The following is an 18,573-nucleotide window of genomic DNA, read 5'->3' on the forward strand; positions in this document are numbered from 1 at the left end:
TAACCAAAACACTATAGAGTATATTCCAGCAATGCCAGATAATAGGGTTACTGTATTAGTCTCTGCTGTGACTCTTCTGAAAGTATTTTACTCTAGATGTGAAAAACAATAGGACTCTGAAACCATATGGTCTTTGCCTCTGCTCGTGGCTGAAAGCTACTATTTAAAGTAGTTACTGCCTCATAAAAGTGAATAATCACTGTCATTTAGGGAAATTGCTTTATAATCAAGAACTGCTTAGGTAACTTTAGAGGATCCAATTCTAGTTAAATTTGTAACTTTTTTCCCCTCTTAAATAAAATTTGCAGTTTGTAACCTTATCTTTTGGTTACATGAATTAATTTTCAGGTGCTTCCTGAAAATTCCACTGGGTAAGCCAATTGACTTCTAGCCTAGAGAGTGGCAGCTAGGTGGCACAATGGATAAGAGTTCTGGGCCTGCAGTCAGGAAGAATTCCCAAGTTCAAATTCTTCCTCAGACACTTACTAGCTAGGTGACCCTAGGCAAGTCACTTAACCTTACTTGCCTCAGTTTCCTTATCTGTAAAATGAGCTGGAGAAGGAAGTGGCAAACCACTCTAGTATCTTTGTCAAGAAAATCCCAAATGGGGTCACAGAGTTGGACACAACTGAAAACGACTTAACAACAAAGCATATAGACTGCACATTTTGAATGAAGAACCTGATTCTTTTCTTGTAGACTTAACTCTGATATTTGTGTATATAACCACATACATATATGTGTATGTAGCATGTTAGACAATATATATGTGCATATGTGTGTATGTGGTTAAATGATTTACCCAGGGTAACAAGCAAAGCATTTGTTAGAGGCAGGACTAGACCTCCATTCTTCTTGACCCCTCTCATTGAGAGTTACTATATGGCCAAGGTTCTTAACCTTTTTTGTGTCATGGATTCCTTTGGCAATCTGGTGAAGCCTATGGACCTCTTCTCAGAATCATGCTTTTAAATAATTGAAGGAAGTGCTAAATTTCAGGTAGAAGTTGGTGAAAATAAAGATGTAATTTTTTTCCCATCCAAGTTCATAGATTTCTTGAAATCTACCCATGGACCCCTTTGGGGCCCTCCCAGGCTAAGAATCCCTGCTCTAGAGGAAATAAGTTTATCATAAGCCTCCTCTATGAAGGGCACTAGAATTATTCATCATACGCCAGCTGGTGAAATAGGAGTTAGTACTATGTAATTATTACAACAGAAGAAATACCTAAATAACTTAATTAGCTTCTCCTAGCTCCTTATGACACTACTGATGGTTTGCATCCATGATCCACTCTCTGAAGTTCCCCTTGGATTTCCCATTGAAGTCAAAAGCAGTTCCTGTGTATTAAGAGATCCTCTACATGGAAAGGGGGAAGTCCATGAAAACACAACGTATGTTGTGAATACATGATTGTGAAGCTTTCAGTAACAATGACTTAGGATTCCAAGGGGACAGAAAGAACAGACTATAGTAAACTACTATAAATCAGTATCAAAAGATAACCTTGGTTAAAAATTGAGCTTTAGGGGTATTTAGGTCCCATATTAATGCATTTTAGATATCACTACTCATTTTAAAGAATATAAAAACATTTATTTGAATTAATATTTGTAAAAATAAGCAAAGACATAGAGTTCTAGGGCCCAAGTGAAAATGGACTGCAGAAAAACAAGAATTTTAGCAGAACCAGAAATAAGAAATAAATCCACATCACAGTACCATATTTTTTTTCAGACTAATATTACTACCATCAGATGCCATTGGGTATATGTATTATTATAATACTTAGTATAGTGTACATACAGTCAATGCCTGATACATGTGATTTGACTTAAGGATTGCTTAATATGACATTAGAGTGGGTGAAGGTAGAAGTGAGCTCCAGGTTCTTTATCCTATCCATAGCACTGAATGAAATATTTTCCCACCATTTTCTTTTTAGGTTAATTATTTTGTGTCATTGTTTTTGGAGTGCCTACTGTGCAGAGCAGGGGAGCTTTGAGAATGACTAACGTTTATGAGAAAATAGACCAGTATATTAAATTAAATAAGATGTATGCAGCTGGGAATATTATCCGAGAGTACTTATCGATGGCATGGGTGTCAATCCGCATGCTCACATAACTCCGTTGGCTTTTCCTTCTTATGGCATTCCTCTCAGAACCCAGAGCCAGCTGCACCATCATCCGGTCTTGCTTATCTCCTTGGTCCGACACATAATTTCCTAGATCGTTCACCTCTCCATCACTGTAGCTGCTATCCATCATCATGGCCCTGGGCTGAGGTATACCACAAGTACAGGGAAGCTGTGAACGTGGCAAAGAGACCAAAAGGAAAAAAAAAACTAATTCAGTGTGACTAGCCTTGGAGACATTACAAAATTAGCAATTCCATAATTAAAGAATGTTGCATTTCTCCCTACCTTAAAACACACATACACACACACACCTTAAAGGAGTTGTTATGTCGTTTAACATCAGATGAGAATAAGAAAAGGCATTGTTGGCTCAGAGTCAGGACCCACTAACCATCTGCCAAATGTTTGGTTTTCCCATGTTTATCAGAGTAGCAGTCTGAATAAACCAGATTTCTTTTGGAGCTGAGTAATGGCACAGGAAGTGATCCCAAACATGGTGCCTGCTGCAGCCATGGTGATGTTCCTCAAACCTCACCATTCCCTTAACAACTGATTCAGGAGGGAAAAACATAAGGTGGTAGGCAGACACCACCAACCTAATGATGGCACCAGTACTGGTGGTGACACAGGCCTTGCAGTGATATCCTAGTACAATTATCCCTTCCACATCACAACTCTCTCCATGGTGGTTTTGATATATCAAGGTAAGCATAAGAAATTAAGTGAGAATTTTTGGGGAGTTTTGTGGAAGCCCCAAACAATACATAAAGGCCAACAGATGACACCAAAAAAGTTTAGAAACTCGGAAATACATAAAATATATGTATAGTATTGTATAATAACAACATTTTATCTTTTAATACCATAATTCAGACATCTTTGGTACAAAGGAAGGCCAAAAGTTTTTATACAGATTTCCCAGATCACTGGGGCACCACACCCTAACCTAATGTGGATGAGATAACAGTATTTCCTTTGAAATACTGATGCCATGCCCCAAGGGCAGCAACTCCAACTGCCCCATAATTCTTTTTAATAAAAAAAAATTTAGGAGCAAAAAATGACATGTAACTATCTGTGTTTTATCTCACTATTTATTATTCCCTTTGGGAAATATAGCACTGTTTCAGCTGCTTGAGGGGACATATTAAAGATTAGCTATATAGCTCCTACCCTCAAAGAAATTATAATAGAATACAGGAAACAGCATAAATGTATATAGATAAATACAACAATTGCAAGAATATAGTAGAGAAGAAGACATAGACTTGTACTGCTAAGCAGCTACTCATTAGAGAAAGCTTTCTGGAAGACAGACTTTAAAATGCAATTTGTAGAACAGAGGGACATAGATTGGCAAACAGGGCAATCTGGGAAAAAACATGGGAGATGTATATGTAGATTAAATGGGAATAATGTGTGCAAAGCACTTTGCAAACCTTAGAGGGCTCCATAGAGTGTCCCCAAAGTCTTAGTGAAGTTTTATGCTATTAAAGTTTTAAGTTATGAACTTCCCTAAAACCTTTGGGACACCCTCTATAAATATTAACTATTAATATTTTTACAGATTTCAGCTTACCGAGAAATAATCAGAAAATCATAAATACGGAGGGGGCTTTAGAGATCATGTAGTTCAACCCCACCCTTTCCACCCCACATTTTTTAGATTAGGAAACAGAAGCTTAGGTTAAGTAACTTGTTCAAAGGCACACAGACAGTAAGACACAGAGCCAGGACATGAAGCTGTGTTCTTTCATTCTTTCCAGATCCTGTGTTTTTTGCACCATGTCATATTGCCTCACCATACTAAACAGGCCAAAGCAGCAGTTCTCAAATTTTTTGGTCTCAGGACCCCTTTGCTCTCCAAAAAATTCTTGAGGATCCCAAATAATTTATATTTATGTGGATTATATCCATCAATATTTACCATATTAGACACTAAAACTGATATTTTAAAGAATAATCATTTATTGATTTTAAAGTAACAATAACAAACCAATTACATGTTAACATATATAACTTTTTTATGAAATTCTTTTCCAAAACAAAAAATTTTTTTAATTTTTAAATATATTTTAATTATAATAAATAATTTTAAATATATTTTTGCACATGTCTTTAATATCTGACTCAATAGAAGATAGCTTAGATTCTTATATCTACTTCTGTATTCAATAATTCTGTACTCAATTCTATATTCTGTTGTGATAGGTTATTTTGGTTGAAGTATATGAAGAAAATTCAGCCTTGTGCAGATATATAGTTGGAAAGGGAGAGTAATTTTAATAAGCAAAAAACATCTTAGTACTATGATGAAAATAGTTTTTACCTTGAAAGGGTCTTGGGGACCCCTGGGGTCCTTACGTCACACTTTGAAAACCACTGGGCCAAAGTATGAGAGAAAATGTGAGATCTGATTGCCAATCACAAGCCCACAGCTTTAATTACACAATGACATCACCTTGTCTCGAAGCTCCCTCTCCTTCCGCTCCTGTACGGTGGTCAGGTAGTTCACGGCTGCGTACTCCAACACAGAGAGAAATACAAACACAAAGCTGACCCACAGGTAGATGTCCACGGCCTTGATGTAGGAGACACGGGGCATGGAGGCGTTAACACCAGTGATGATTGTAGACATGGTGAGGACAGTGGTGATACCTGGAAACACACCATTGTACTTGAAGACTATGAACCAAGGAAAGCTCAGTTTGCATTGTCAGAGTTTTCATTAGTTCTTTGCTGCCTCTTATCTGTCTTAAGTTTCTAGTTGAAAAAAAAAATCCCCCTTTGTGTTATGTGGTTAAGCCCTCGGTAAAGAATTCCAGGAATTCTGAAACCAGTGAATTATTTGTCAGAAAGTAGATATAGCAGCGGAGTAGAGGTATCATGGGGGGAAAAGCTCTGGATTTGGAGTTAGGAGACTGGGTTTAAATGCCCCTTTGCAACTGCCTACTCATGTGACCTTCAGCAAGTCACTCGCTGATAGCTAGCATTTATGTAGCACTTTAAGGTTTGCAAAGTGCTTTACAAGTATTATCTCATTTGATCTCATAACATCCCTGAGAGGTAGGTGCTTTTATTTTCCCCATTTTATAGATGAGGAAACTGAGGCTATGGGAGATTGTGATTTTCCTAGGGTTACACAGCTAGTAAGTATCTGAGGTCACATTTGAATTCAAGTCTTCCTGATTCTAGAGGTAGCTCTATCCTGTACGCTGCTTAAACTCTTCGGGCTTCATTTGTAAAATTAAGAGGTTAGACCCTAAGGTCCATTCCAGCTCTAAATCCATGATTCTAAACTTTATAAGTGTAATAATATCCATCCCTGCAAGGCCTGGGCTGCCAGCCTTGTTTGTTCAGTAATTTCAGTCATCTCTGACTCTTCATGACCTATTTGAAGTTTTCTTGGCAAAGATACTGGAGTGGTTTACCATTTCCTTCTCCAGCTCATTTTACAGATAAGGAAACTGAGGCAAACAGGGTTAAGTGACTTGTCTAAAGTCACACAGCTAGTAAGTGTCTAAGGTCAGATTTGCATTCAGGTCTTCCTGCCTCCAGGCCCAGTGCTGTATCCGTTGTGCCACCAGGAAGACAGGAAGTATGGAAAGAAAAGTGCTTATTATCCAAACTAACTCTATAATGACTTCTGCTGGACTTCATAAATATTTATTTCCATAAATATCCCTCCACCAAGGCAAATGACTCTACAAGCAACATTCCCTGGCCGTATGTTCCTATCAGCTCACAGCTTTGGTACGGGCCAGGGTGAAGAGCACGTGGACCAGAACAAATACTTGGCTTTAAAATTTTGCTGTTCTCTCCTTTAGCACCCAAATATTGTTCTTTTGAATGTTTGTTGCTTGACTCTTTGTTGTTATTGTTGCTGCTGCTGCTGCTGCTGCTGCTGCCTGACCCTTTAACTTGAAGCTGTCACCTTTGCTCCAGAGGTGGCTTCAGTAGCACTGTGGATCTAGGAAATCAATCCTCAGTTCATGCTACAGTGTAACTGCTGCTCACCAGACAGCAGGTTGCCAGTGAAAATTCATCTGGGAATGAAATTAATTTTAAAATTTATTAAATTAAGATGAGAACATCAGCTTAGCAAATATGGAATCAGAAGGAACTGGGGTAATCCTTAGAGACCTCTCCATCAGGGTTGTTATCATTCTTGGTGGTGCGCCCACTACCACCAATGCAGCTATACCTGATACAAACAACAGGCGGGGTTTGGTTTTTTTTAGAGTGGTTAGCTACAAGGGGTCTTGAAGTATGATTGTTAGTTGATGGCAGGCCAAAGGTCCTCTCCCCACCTTCCATGCCAATTGTACTAAGGCAGGCTCTTTCTTACAATGAGTGGCTTTTACATGAATGTAAGTAATAAAATAACATTGTTCCTTATTTAAGAGGATATGAAATGGAAGCACAGAAGGGGGTAATGATTTTTTTACAATCATATGATGTATAAAATCCACAGAATTATAAAGGAAACCAATTATATTGAAATACAGTTATCAAAAATCATCATGCCCCCTCATTCTTTCCCCCCCAAAGTTTTATTGAATGTAATTTTGTTTTCACATTACAAACATTTACAGATTATCCTCACTCCCTAATATGTCTCTTTTAACAAGGTGAAATGTAGAGTAGGACAAGAACTGGAACAACTCAGCAACAGCAATAATATAGTGACCCCATCTAAACTCCCCAAGACAGCAAGCAATCTGATATAGGCCATACAAGTACAATCATATTAAACCTATTTCCATGTTAGTCATGTTGTGAAAGAAGAATCAGGATAAAAAGGAAAAACCGCAAGAAAGAAAAAACCAAAAAAAAGAGAGTATAGTGTGTTGTCATTATTTTAAATGAGGTTATCTTTCATTTCTGTGATTTGTTCTTTGACTCACCAATTTTTTAGAATTATTAGTTGATTTTTAATGCTTTTTAAATGGCCCTTTAATATAATTTTTATTGAATTACAATCAGTGAAGAGTATATATATATATATATATAGATATATAATATTTTTGCTTTTTTGCAATTTTTCCTATCCTCATATAGCCCTTCACCATCCTGGTTATCCTTTGATGAACACTCTAGCTTTTCAATGTCCTTCATAAAATGTAGTGCCCAGAACTAATCGCAGTACTTCATATGTGACTTGACTACAGCATTGTGGAGTTTGCACCTGATTTCTGGTTACTATACATACCTCAGGTTTTTTTGGCTACGTACTGGACCTGTAATCCATTAAGTTTTTTGTTTTTTGTTTTTTTAGGAAAAATAAAAGACCAGTTATCTAATACTGTCTCCCTACCTTGAATTTTTGGAGTTGATTTTGAACCCCTAATTTTTTTTTTATACTTAATCTTGTTGTATAAAATGTTTGCCCTTAAGCATTTGAAAGGCTGTCATGGTCAAGAGAGACTGAACTTATTTTGCTTAGCCCCAAAAGGCAGAACCAAGGGCTAGGGTGAAAGTTGCAAATAGGGGTAGCTAGGTGGCACAGTGGATAGAGCTCTGGACCTGGAGTCAGGAGGACCTGAGTTCAAATTCAGCTTCAGACTCTTACTTACTAGCTGCATGACACTGGGTAAGTCACTTAACCTCGAGTGCCCCACCACCAGCCAAAAAAGTTGCAAATAGACAAATTTAGGCTTCATATCATGAAAAACTTCCTAACCATTAGAACTGACCAAAAGTGGAAGAGGTGGTGGGTCCTCCCACCCCTGGAAAATCTTCAAGTAGATGTTGAAGGACCACTTGCCAACCACTTGCCTGGGTTAGACTAGATGATCACTGAGGTCCCTTTCAACTCTGAGATTTTATGATTCTTTTGTAATCAAATGAATGAAGCACTGTTTACATGGTTCATATGGGGTCATAAGAGCAGCTTTGCCACATAGAAACTTTCTTGAAAATGGCAGTCATTGTCATGGGATTTTACCTATAAGTTAAGAATCTTTCCAACCTTGCAGTATGAAATGGTATAAAGGGAAAGCTTTTTTTTTTTTTATTCTGAATGTAAGAAATAAAACAAGCATTTCCATGACATCATAGAATAGAAAAAAAAAGATGATTATGCATGAAACTGTAAATCTATTGTGTACACCTTGCTATTCCTTTTAAATATAGAATAAAATTATCATGTAACTTTCTTTTTTTCTTACTTTTTTTTCCCTTCCCTGCCACCCTAGAGATGGCTACCATTAGACATAAATGTGTGTGTGTGTGTGTGTATGTAAAACTATTCTATACATACTTCTATTTATCAGTTCTTTCTCTGGATGCAGATAATGTCTCCCTTCAAAGTTCCTTTGTAGTTAATTTGATTATTTATTATAGTCAAAATGGCTTAATTATTCAAAGTTGTTCTTAAAATAATATTATGGTTACTGTATACAATGTTCTCTTGGCTCTGCTCATTTCTCTCTTCATTATTTCATGCAGGTTCTATCCATGCTTTTCTAAAATCATCGAGCTCATCATTTCACAGTAGTATTCCATCACAACCATATACCACAACTTGTTCAGCCATTCTCCAACTGATGGGCATCCCCACAGTTTCCAGTTCTTTGGTACCACAAAAAGGGCTCCTATAAATATTTGCTTGAGGAAGCTTTGTAAGGGTTAGGTAGATCCTAAGACAATTATTTATATTGTTTAATGCCTGAGTTGTAGTTGAGATATCCTTACCTAAAGGTACTCTGGCAGGCACAGCCCTACGATCAATCCAGAAGGACACCCAGGACAGCATGACCATCAAAGTAGCAGGGAAGTAGGTTTGGAGCAAGAAAAAGAAGATGTGACGACGTAAAGTGAAGTTAATGTACAAGCGGTTGTACCACCCTACGTGACGGAGGGAAAGAAAAGAGCATATAATATCTTAAACACTTCCCCTCCCCCAGGTGCCCCACATTAACGTTATTGACACTTTCTCACACCTCTGGAAGTAGGAGTGAAGAAGACTCAGGTGGAGAAAGAAGTTTTATAATTAACTACACCACACAATTAAGTCCCCAGAATAACAACACAAGATCAAGTGTATCTTTTTTGGCCACTGAACCCCATAAGATCAATCTTACTTTATGAGAAAAAATATGTTTTTAGTTAAATTGCTGAGCTGCATTTAATTGCAAAGTAGACATTTGTAGGTCCATCTATGCTATATGTTTATAAATTCATCTTGTATTCATAATATTAAAGAATTATGAATGAAGAAAATAAGAATGATGAGATACAGTGGGGAAATGATAGAGTGAATATCACTCTGCAAGGTGAAGGAGCAGACTGGAGTTTAAATCCTACTGCAGATACTTTCTAGCTGTATAACCCTGGGCTACTCATTTAACCTCTGCCTGCCTCAGTTTCCTCATCTGAAAAATTGGAATAATATATAATAATATAACTATAATGATCTGCCCCACAGAGTTGTAAGGATCAAATGAAATGCTATATATGTGTGTATATATATGTAGAGAGAAAATGTGTGTATATAGGTATATATAATGTATATGTATATACACACATGTATAAAATGTATGTGTATACATGTATATATACAAACACATATCACTTTCCAAATCTTAAATTTCTCCCTCTCTCTCTCTGAAACTAGGTTTCCCTATTTTAGGCTCTAAGTGCATCCACCATTTATAGACCTTATCCCACTGCTAATCAACTCAAACTTTGATCTATTCCATTTTTGACTTTAGCCAGTTTGCCCCTCCTTAGATGGCTTGGCAGCCTTCTGCTGCTCCTGGGGGCTCACCATATTGGTACTAGACTTAGTGTAGATACTATTCAGCTTTAGCCCTATTGCAGCTCAGAACTCCTGAGCTTAAGTGATCCACCAGCCTTAGTCTTCCTGGTAGTAGCAGGCACTATAAATGTTAACCAGTACTAGTTTCTCTGAGCTCTGCCTAAGTTAGTAGAGTGTATACGGTACCAAAGGCAAAACTGAGGCTGCAATTGATAAAGGTCATGACCGTCTATCTGCTATGTAAAGAGGATGTCCAAATCACTTCAGCTTAATTACACATCTCTTCAGGATTCTCACCTTTGGCTTCAAAACCCTGTAACTGCTGAGAATTTGTTGCTCATAGCCTTTTTTTTGCATTGGAAAGAGACCTTAGGAAATATCACATACAACCCCTTCATTTTACATATGTAGAAACTAAGGACCACAGAAGAAAAATGATTTGTCCAGGGTCACCCAGTTGACTTGACAGAGACAGAAATTAGATGAAAATTTCCTGGATGCCAGGTAGGAAGTACTCTTTCCACTGTATGATGCTGCCTCTTTGAGAATCATCAGATTCTTCTGGTAATTCAGGTGTCATAGAATTTTGGCTAGCTATGTGAGCCAAAAGTGTTAATTATAATAAAAAGCAAAGCAAAATCCAGCCCACATCCTCAGGCCTCCCTCCAACAGGCTTGCCTGTGCTGCTGTAAAAGGCAAGCTTGGTGGTGGTATGGAATTCTTGTATCAGGAACTGGGACAGGGAGATCCTCTCATCTGTCTTTAAGGAATCGTTCCCTTTTTTCCAATAGAGCATGAGGTCATCTTCTGTGTAGGCATCTAAAAAGATAGAAGGAATCATTAGAGACAGCACACTTTGAGGAAGAATGTATAAAGGACTGGGGGAGGGCAGCTAGGTGGCACAGTGGATAGAGTTCGAGGCTTGGAGTCAGGAGGACCTGAGTTCAAATCTGACCTCAGACACTTGACACTTACTAGCTGTGTGACCCTGAGCAAGTCACTTAACCCCAATTGCCTCACCAAAAAGCAAAAAAACAAAAAACAAAAAACCTGGGCAAGAGATTTGTGTATTAATAGAATCCTCAGATATAGTCAAAGAAGACTTAAAAATGAGAGATTGGGGGCAGGGGAGACATCTGAATTTTCCCTTTCCCTAATAGATCTCAGGGAGACCTGAGTTTGAATTTTCCCTCAGACACTTACTTAGCTGAGTTACCTTGGGCAAAACATCTGAACTCTCTCAGCCTCAGTTTTTTCATCTGTAAAATGGAGATAATATTACCTATTTTACAGGGCTTTATCTCTAGGGTAAGGTGACAGTACCTGCTTTATAGGACTTTACTCTAGCAGGGTAAAGCCTTGTAGAGTAAATGAAGTCAGGTATTAATAATAGTACCTTACTAATTGGGTACTAATAATTAGTAAATACTAATAGTAGAACCTACTTTACCTTACTTTGTGAGGATCAAATGAGATCATATATGTGAAGTATTTTGCAAACTTTAAAGTGCTATATTATTAGCTCTTATTTGTCTCTCACCCAAGGGTAAAAAATATTAGGGATCAATTTCACCATCAAAAAACTCATTCCTGTGCAGTAATTTGTTTGGCATGACTATCCCTATTAGTTGCAAGGGTTTTGTTTTTCTTTTTTTCAGTTGGGTGGGGAAAGGGGGAAGAAGTGGGAAAAAGAGAAAATAAATTTGGTTAATTAAAAAGTTTTCATTTAATTTTTAAAAACCTTATCCTGAAGTTACTGCTCCTTTTCCATTTTCTCTGGCTTCTTCAGCTCTGCCCATTTTTCCAGCTCTGTTTACTGCAATTTGGCATGGGCAGTTAAGTTACCCAGGTTTAAAGCACTAAAACAGTCCTTTCCTTTCCTTGTCCCCACTTTCCTCTTCTTTTTAGTTCAAATTCCCTTCTCCAGACCTTTACCCCTAGGTTTATAGTTTTGGTCTCTGAAGAAATAAGGACCATTCCTGGTTGGGTCCTAGATTCACTGCTTTTAGATTCTGGGCCAAACTACAGTCAGCATAATAAGCCTTCTTACTTATTCTCATGTAAAACATTTCATCTTCCCAATCTATGCTTGTGCATTGGGTGACCACTGCAGATAAGTAGATAGATGACCGAGAGATAAAGCATTTTATTAAGTGTCAAGCACTGTGCCATGCCAGGAATGCTCACCCACACCCTACCCCCTTCACATCTACTTCTCAGAATCCCTGGCTTCCTTCAAGGTTTAGTCAAATGCCACATCCTACATAAGGCTCTTCCCAAATCTCTCGGCTGCTAATTCCTAACAAACTCCGCCCCCTCCATTATCCCATATTATTTCATCCAAAGAGGAAATATATGTAAAGCACTTTGTGAATCTTAAAGTGCTATATAAATTATATCTATTATTAATAATAATTTTGTATATGTTTATATGTATACATTCTCCATCATCTTCCTCCTATCCCTTAAAATGTGAATTCCTTGAGGACTAGGAATATTTTATTTTTTACTTTTTATCCCTCTCACCTAGCAAAGTTGATTCGGTCATTTTTAGTTGTGTCCAACTTTCTGTGAGTCCATTTGCAATGTTCTTGGCAAAGATACTAGAGTGGTTTGCCATTTCCTTTTCCAGTTCATTTTACAGATGAGGAAACTGAGGCAAACAGGGTCATGTGATTTGCCCAGGATCACCCAGCCAGTAAGTGTCTGAGAACTGATTTGAACTCAGATCTTCCTTCCTCCAGGCCTGACACTCTACCCACTTCACTACTTAGCTGCCCCTATTTTACATTTTATAGTTGAGGAAACTGGGGAAGACAGACTAAATGGCTTAATTAGAATCACACAGCTAGGTGGTGTCTGAAGCTGGATTTGAACTCATCTTCATGACTCCAGGCCTTCTATCCACTATGCCACCTAGCCATCTCTAGGGTTTATAATACCTGTTTGCCAGTTGACAGCAATCCAGAGTTCCTATGGACTTTCATTAGCAATACTTTAAAAATACTTAAGACACCAAATGTATTTTTAACACAAAAATCTGGGTCATCCTTATTTGGATATAACCTTAAAATTTACCATCATTTTAGGGAAGAGGGAATTTTGTCACAGGAGCCACCAGAGATTGGTCTTTCAATATGAAAAAGTCTTTTTGGAAACAAAAGACCAGAGATCTCCCAATCTTTTTGATAGCTACTCTATTAGTAAAAATATTTTGAATGTGTACCTCTAAATATATGTATGCTTCCTTATGTACAGATTACATACAAATACTACTCTACTAATAATTAGAGGCATTGCAGAACCCACATACAAAAAAAATGGAAATGAGGAAGGATAAGATAAAAATGAAATGATATTTGATTCTAGATTCAATAGGGAGTCACTGGACTTTCTTAAGTCGGGGAATATAATGAATCTGCACTTAAGGAAAATTATTTTGGGAGCTCTGTGGAGGATGAATTAAACAAGGGAGAGACTTGAGGCAGGGAAGCTCGTTGGAAAACCATTGCAATAGCCAGACAATGAAGGCCAAACTAGGGTGGTGGCTATGTGATTGGAGAGGAGGGATGGATGTGAGAGATGTGGAAGAAGACCAAGGTTTGGCAACTTATCAGATACACAAGAGAGAATGAAGGGTCAGCGTGGAGTATCTAAGAGCTGGGTGATTAGAAGGATTTTAGGACTAGTAGTAGAAGAGTTTGGAAGATGGGTGGTTTTAGGGGAAAGATAATATAATAAAATCTATGTTCCAAAACATAAGCCATCCCTACTTGCTCACTCCATGTGACTCTCTCTGTCCTACCCAAAATGAAAAGGAGGAGGCAGGGCTCTGACTCATCAGTCATGCCTCCAAGCATCTACAGCCGGTGCTCTGAGGGGCACTTGCTATAGTTCAAGGTCACGGTGGTAGGGTAAGGGGAGGAAGTTGACATGGAATTTTCCAAAGGTATCTGTGAGAGTCCCAACCCAGCTCAGAAGGGTTGAAGGTGTAAGCTGGCATATCTGAGTGAGGGGAAAGTTAGGGAATAAGGTCTTTAAAGCAACAGTGGGATGTGACCAAACTACCCTTTACACCCCTTAGGGTTATACCTCAAACCCACCCACCCTTACCCCTACCGCGGAGTGACAGCAGCAGAGCCTCCACTTTGGAGACCCCTGCTGTTGAGGATAGAAAAGGCATGTTGCAGGAGTGTTGTATTTTATTCCTGAAATCATTTCCCTTGATTTTTAAAGTTATCATTGAAGTACCTTTTGGGGGCCATGGTCAAATGGCCCATCTTCTACTACTAGTCCTAAAATCCTTCTAATCACCCAGCTCTTAGATACTCCACGCTGACCCTTCATTCTCTCTTGTGTATCTGATAAGTTGCCAAACCTTGGTCTTCTTCCACATCTCTCACATCCATCCCTCCTCTCCAATCACATAGCCACCACCCTAGTTTGGCCTTCATTGTCTGGCTATTGCAATGGTTTTCCAAAGAGCTTCCCTGCCTCAAGTCTCTCCCTTGTTCCAATAATATCTATGTTACAATAACATCTAACAGCAGTTCAATGCAACAAACATTTATCAAGCACCTATGAAAGTACAGACTTCTGCACTTAGGCATTGGGAGAGATATAAAGAATAAAAAGAGAAAAAAGAGAGACCTCGCCCTAACCATTAAGGAGTTTATGATTAAATGAGGGCTAGGAGGAAGATAAGACACACAGATAACTGTAATTCAAAAGAAGAGAATAAGCATTCATATAGAACCTACTATGTGCCAGGCAGTGTGCTAAGTGCTTTCTACAAATATGATCTCATTTGACCCTCACAACAATCCTGTAAGGTGGGTGCTGCTATTATCCTCATTTTATAGTTGAGGAAACTGAGGCACACAAAGGTAAAGTCACTTGCTTAGGGTTATGCAGCTAGTAAATGTCTGAGGCCCAATTAAACTCAGAACTTCCTGACTCCAGGTCCAGCACTCTATCCACTTCACCACCAGCTGCCTCTGTGGCAAAAGAAAATATATGAATAGTGCTTGTAACTCTGAGTAAGGAAAGTTGAAAGGGGGTGAGGGATTGGAGTTAAAGCATCTGTCATAGTGTGTAGCACATGGCAGTTATTTAATGTTTGTTGCATTGAATCAAATGGATCAATTTTAAGAGGCATGTTTTTAATTTCTGGACCCAATTATACTCACAACTTTCAATTTCGAGTGAACATGTTTGTGTGTCCAGGGGAAAGCGGCTGAAATCCATATTGCACATTGCAGTCACAGTGACCCTAGAAATAAAATGATACAAGTGAAGCTCTCAGAGCCTGTACAATATACAATGAATATAAAATGATCAGTAAAAAAGGCACCTGCTGTTTTCCAGTGAAGGTGAAACATCTAACCTCCTGCAGTATAATTAAATATTCTGGGACTTAGGTGAAGATGGAAAAAAAAATAGTTTGAGGCTATAGAGGTGGGAGGGACTGGAAAGATCATGGTACCACTGCCCCATGTTACAGATGAGGAAACTAAGGTCCAGATGGCCATCAAGCAGAAGAGCCAGAACTCAAACCCAGGTCCTTGGATGCAAAATCCACGACTCTTCCCCCCGTACCACATTGGTGTCAGGGCTAACCATATGCTTCCACTAATTTATATCATGTGCAAACACTATGCCATTACAAAGGTCTCAAAACATGGCAATAAAATAAATAAGATAAAAGCATATCTGACTTCTGAAAGAACTGTGTCTTCATAAATGCTTATGCTCTCCTCTTTTCTATATCCTCCCCCTTGGCAACCTCATCAATTCCCATGGCTTCAATTATCCTGTCTATACAGATTACTCCAAATCATATTCCACCCTCATTTCTCTTTGGAGTCCCAGTTCCAGCTGCCTGCTTGACATCTCCACCTGGCTATCCCGTCAGCATCTTAAACTCAACATGGAGCTCGTTATCTTTGTCTCTAAAATCGCCTTTCGGGACAGCTAGGTGGCTCAGTGGATAGAGCACCGGCCCTGAAGTCAGAAGGACCTGAGTTCAAATGCAGCCTCACACCAAACACTTAACACTTACTAGCTGTGTGACCCTGGGCAAGTCACTTAACCCCAATTGCCTAAAAAAACAAAACAAAACAAAAAAAATAAATAAAATAAAATCACCTTTCCTCCCAAATTCCCATTTCTGTTGAGAGCTCCACCATTGTTCCAATCATACTAGTTTATAATCTTAGAGTCATTCTTCACTCTTCACTCTGACTTGCTCATCCATGGTCAGAGAGTTGCCAAGTTTTGTGGGCTCTATCTCTAAGATATCTTTTGCATCCTGTCTCCTCTCCATTCATACCACAACCATACTACTTCAGCTCCTCATAGTCTCTCACCTGGACTAATGCAATAGCTTTCTAATTGATCTCCGTACCTCAAGTCTCTTTCCTTTCCAATTCATCCTCCGCACAGCTACCAAATTGATTTTTTTTTATAAATAGTATTTTTTAATTTACATGTAAAGATAGTTTTCAACATTTTTTATAAGATTTTGAGTTCCACCTCCCTCCCACCCCCCTCCCCAACATGGCAAGCAATCTGATATAGGTTATACATGTACAATCATGTAAACATATTTCCACATTAGTCATGTTGTGAAAAAAGAAACAGAACAAAAGGGAAAAGCTACAAAAAAAGTGAAAATAGTATGCTTTGATTTGCATTCAGACTCCATAGTTCTTTCTCTGGATATGGATAGCATTTTCCATCATAAGTCTTTTGGAATTGTCTTAGATCATTGTATTGCCAAGAAGAGCTGAGTCTATCAAAGTTGGTCATTGAACAATGTTGCTGTTACTGTGTGAAATGTTCTCCTGGTTCTGCTCACTTCATTCAGCATCAGTTCATGTAAGTCTTTCCATGTTTTTCTGAAATCTGCTTACTCACCATTCTTATAGCACAAGAGTATTCCATTACATTTACATACCACACCAACTTGATATTCTTAGAACACAGTTTGGACCATGTCACTCCCCTGCTCAAGAGGTTTCAGTGGCTCCCTATAACCTCTAGGATAGGGGGTGTTAACCTTTTTTGTGTCATGGAAACCTGTGGCAGTCTGGTGAAACCAATGGACCCCTTCTCAGAATAATGTTTTAAATGTGTAAAATAAAATACTCAGGATTACAAAGGAAATTGAAATACAGTTGAAATACAGTTTGAAATACATATTGAAATACAGTTATCAAAATATTAAAATAAAAATAAAACAAGGCCACAGACCCCCAGGTTAAGGATCCCTGCTTCAAGATAAAATGTGGACAGCTCTGTTTGGCATTTAAAGTCCTTTATAATCTTATTCCAATCTATCTTTCCAGGCTGCTTACACATTACTGTCACTCATACCTTCTATGTTCCAGCCAAGCTGCCCTATTTGCTGTTTTCCTGTACATGACATTCCATCTCCCACCTCCATCCCTTTGTGCAGGCTGCCCTCTATGTTTGGAATGTTTTTCCCTCTCTCTCCCACCTCTTGGAACCCATGGATCCCTTCAGGACTCAGTTCTACTGCCATCTTCTTTAAGAGGCATTTCTCAATTCTTTCAGTTGTTAGAGATTCCCCCTCTCAAAATCACTGTATTTATTTTGTACATATTAGACATTAAACTATGAGCTTCTTGACAGCAGGAACTATTTTTTGTCTTTCTTTGTATCCCCAGTGCTTAGAACTATGTCTGGCACATAGTAGGCACTTAACAAACAGTATTTGACTGACTGTATAACCTATGTTTACTTATCTATGAAAATGTTGTATCCCTCAAAAGAATGGAAGCTCCTAGGGGGAAAGGACTATTTGATTTTTGACTTTGAATCCCCAGTGCATAACACAGACCTGGTGGGCACCTAGTAGGTTCTTAATTAACTGCTCAATGATTGATTGATTATTGAATTGAAATTAAAAGACACTTTGAGATTCTATATTGTGCTACTCATTTTAAATTACCCAGTTTTAAGGTTCTTTTGTAGGCATTAGAAATGTATATGTTATATTTTAGAAATTAAATTAATGAACTACCAATGCTAATTTTAAATTTTGGTCCATAGGGAGCTACATTTTTTGGACAGGACAATGATATTTTTTTAGTTACAATAATTTCCACTAGGGGGCATAGATAATGTTTTTACTATCAGAATTTAATGGCGTTGACCAGGACTGAAAAGAACCAAACATGTTCTCTTTATAAATATGTATGGGTTTAAAACAATTTTTAATAGTTTTAGTTTAGAATAATACCATCCTGAAAAGAAAGGGGTGTCTTTGCTTTCAGAGCATTGAGTATAGCAAAGAGATAAGAAATTAAAAACAGCAAATGAAGTGTTCTTTCTGAAGAAAATAATATGGAACAACAATAATGACAATAATAATGGCCAACATTTATTGAGCACTTTAAAGTTTACAAAGTGCTTTGTGTATATTATCTCATTCAATCCTCACAACAATCTGGGGAGGTAGGCGCTGTTATTATTTGCACTTTACCTATGAGGAAACAAAGAACCTCCACTTAGTCCAACATAAATTGAAGAAAAATTATTTCAAAGTACACACAGTAAGAAAATCTTATTTCTGACTATAAATAAAGGCACTTGGTTGTTTTTCTCTTTTTACTTTGTTCTCTATTCTTGCTTTGCTCTTTTGCTT

General features: G+C 38.0%; 1 protein-coding gene across 3 annotated transcripts in view; it reads right to left on the reverse strand.

Moving 5' to 3' along the window:
* Nucleotides 1–1,714: 1,714 nt before the first annotated feature.
* LOC114038532 (gamma-aminobutyric acid receptor subunit rho-1) overlaps nt 1,715–18,573 on the reverse strand; it is a 56,796-nt gene continuing 39,937 nt past the window's right edge. For all 3 annotated transcript variants that reach the window (XM_027855836.1, XM_027855846.1, XM_027855828.1), the window contains 5 exons: nt 15,092–15,174; nt 10,581–10,721; nt 8,837–8,989; nt 4,602–4,798; nt 1,715–2,309 (listed from right to left, as the gene is read on the reverse strand). In XM_027855836.1, coding sequence (XP_027711637.1) covers nt 2,019–2,309; nt 4,602–4,798; nt 8,837–8,989; nt 10,581–10,721; nt 15,092–15,174 — 865 coding nt within the window. In that variant the 3' untranslated portion in view covers nt 1,715–2,018. The remainder of the gene's footprint in view (nt 2,310–4,601; nt 4,799–8,836; nt 8,990–10,580; nt 10,722–15,091; nt 15,175–18,573) is intronic.

The sequence above is a fragment of the Vombatus ursinus genome, unplaced genomic scaffold (genome assembly GCF_900497805.2).
Source record: "Vombatus ursinus unplaced genomic scaffold, bare-nosed wombat genome assembly UNPS02000582.1, whole genome shotgun sequence".
Classification (NCBI taxonomy): domain Eukaryota; kingdom Metazoa; phylum Chordata; class Mammalia; order Diprotodontia; family Vombatidae; genus Vombatus; species Vombatus ursinus.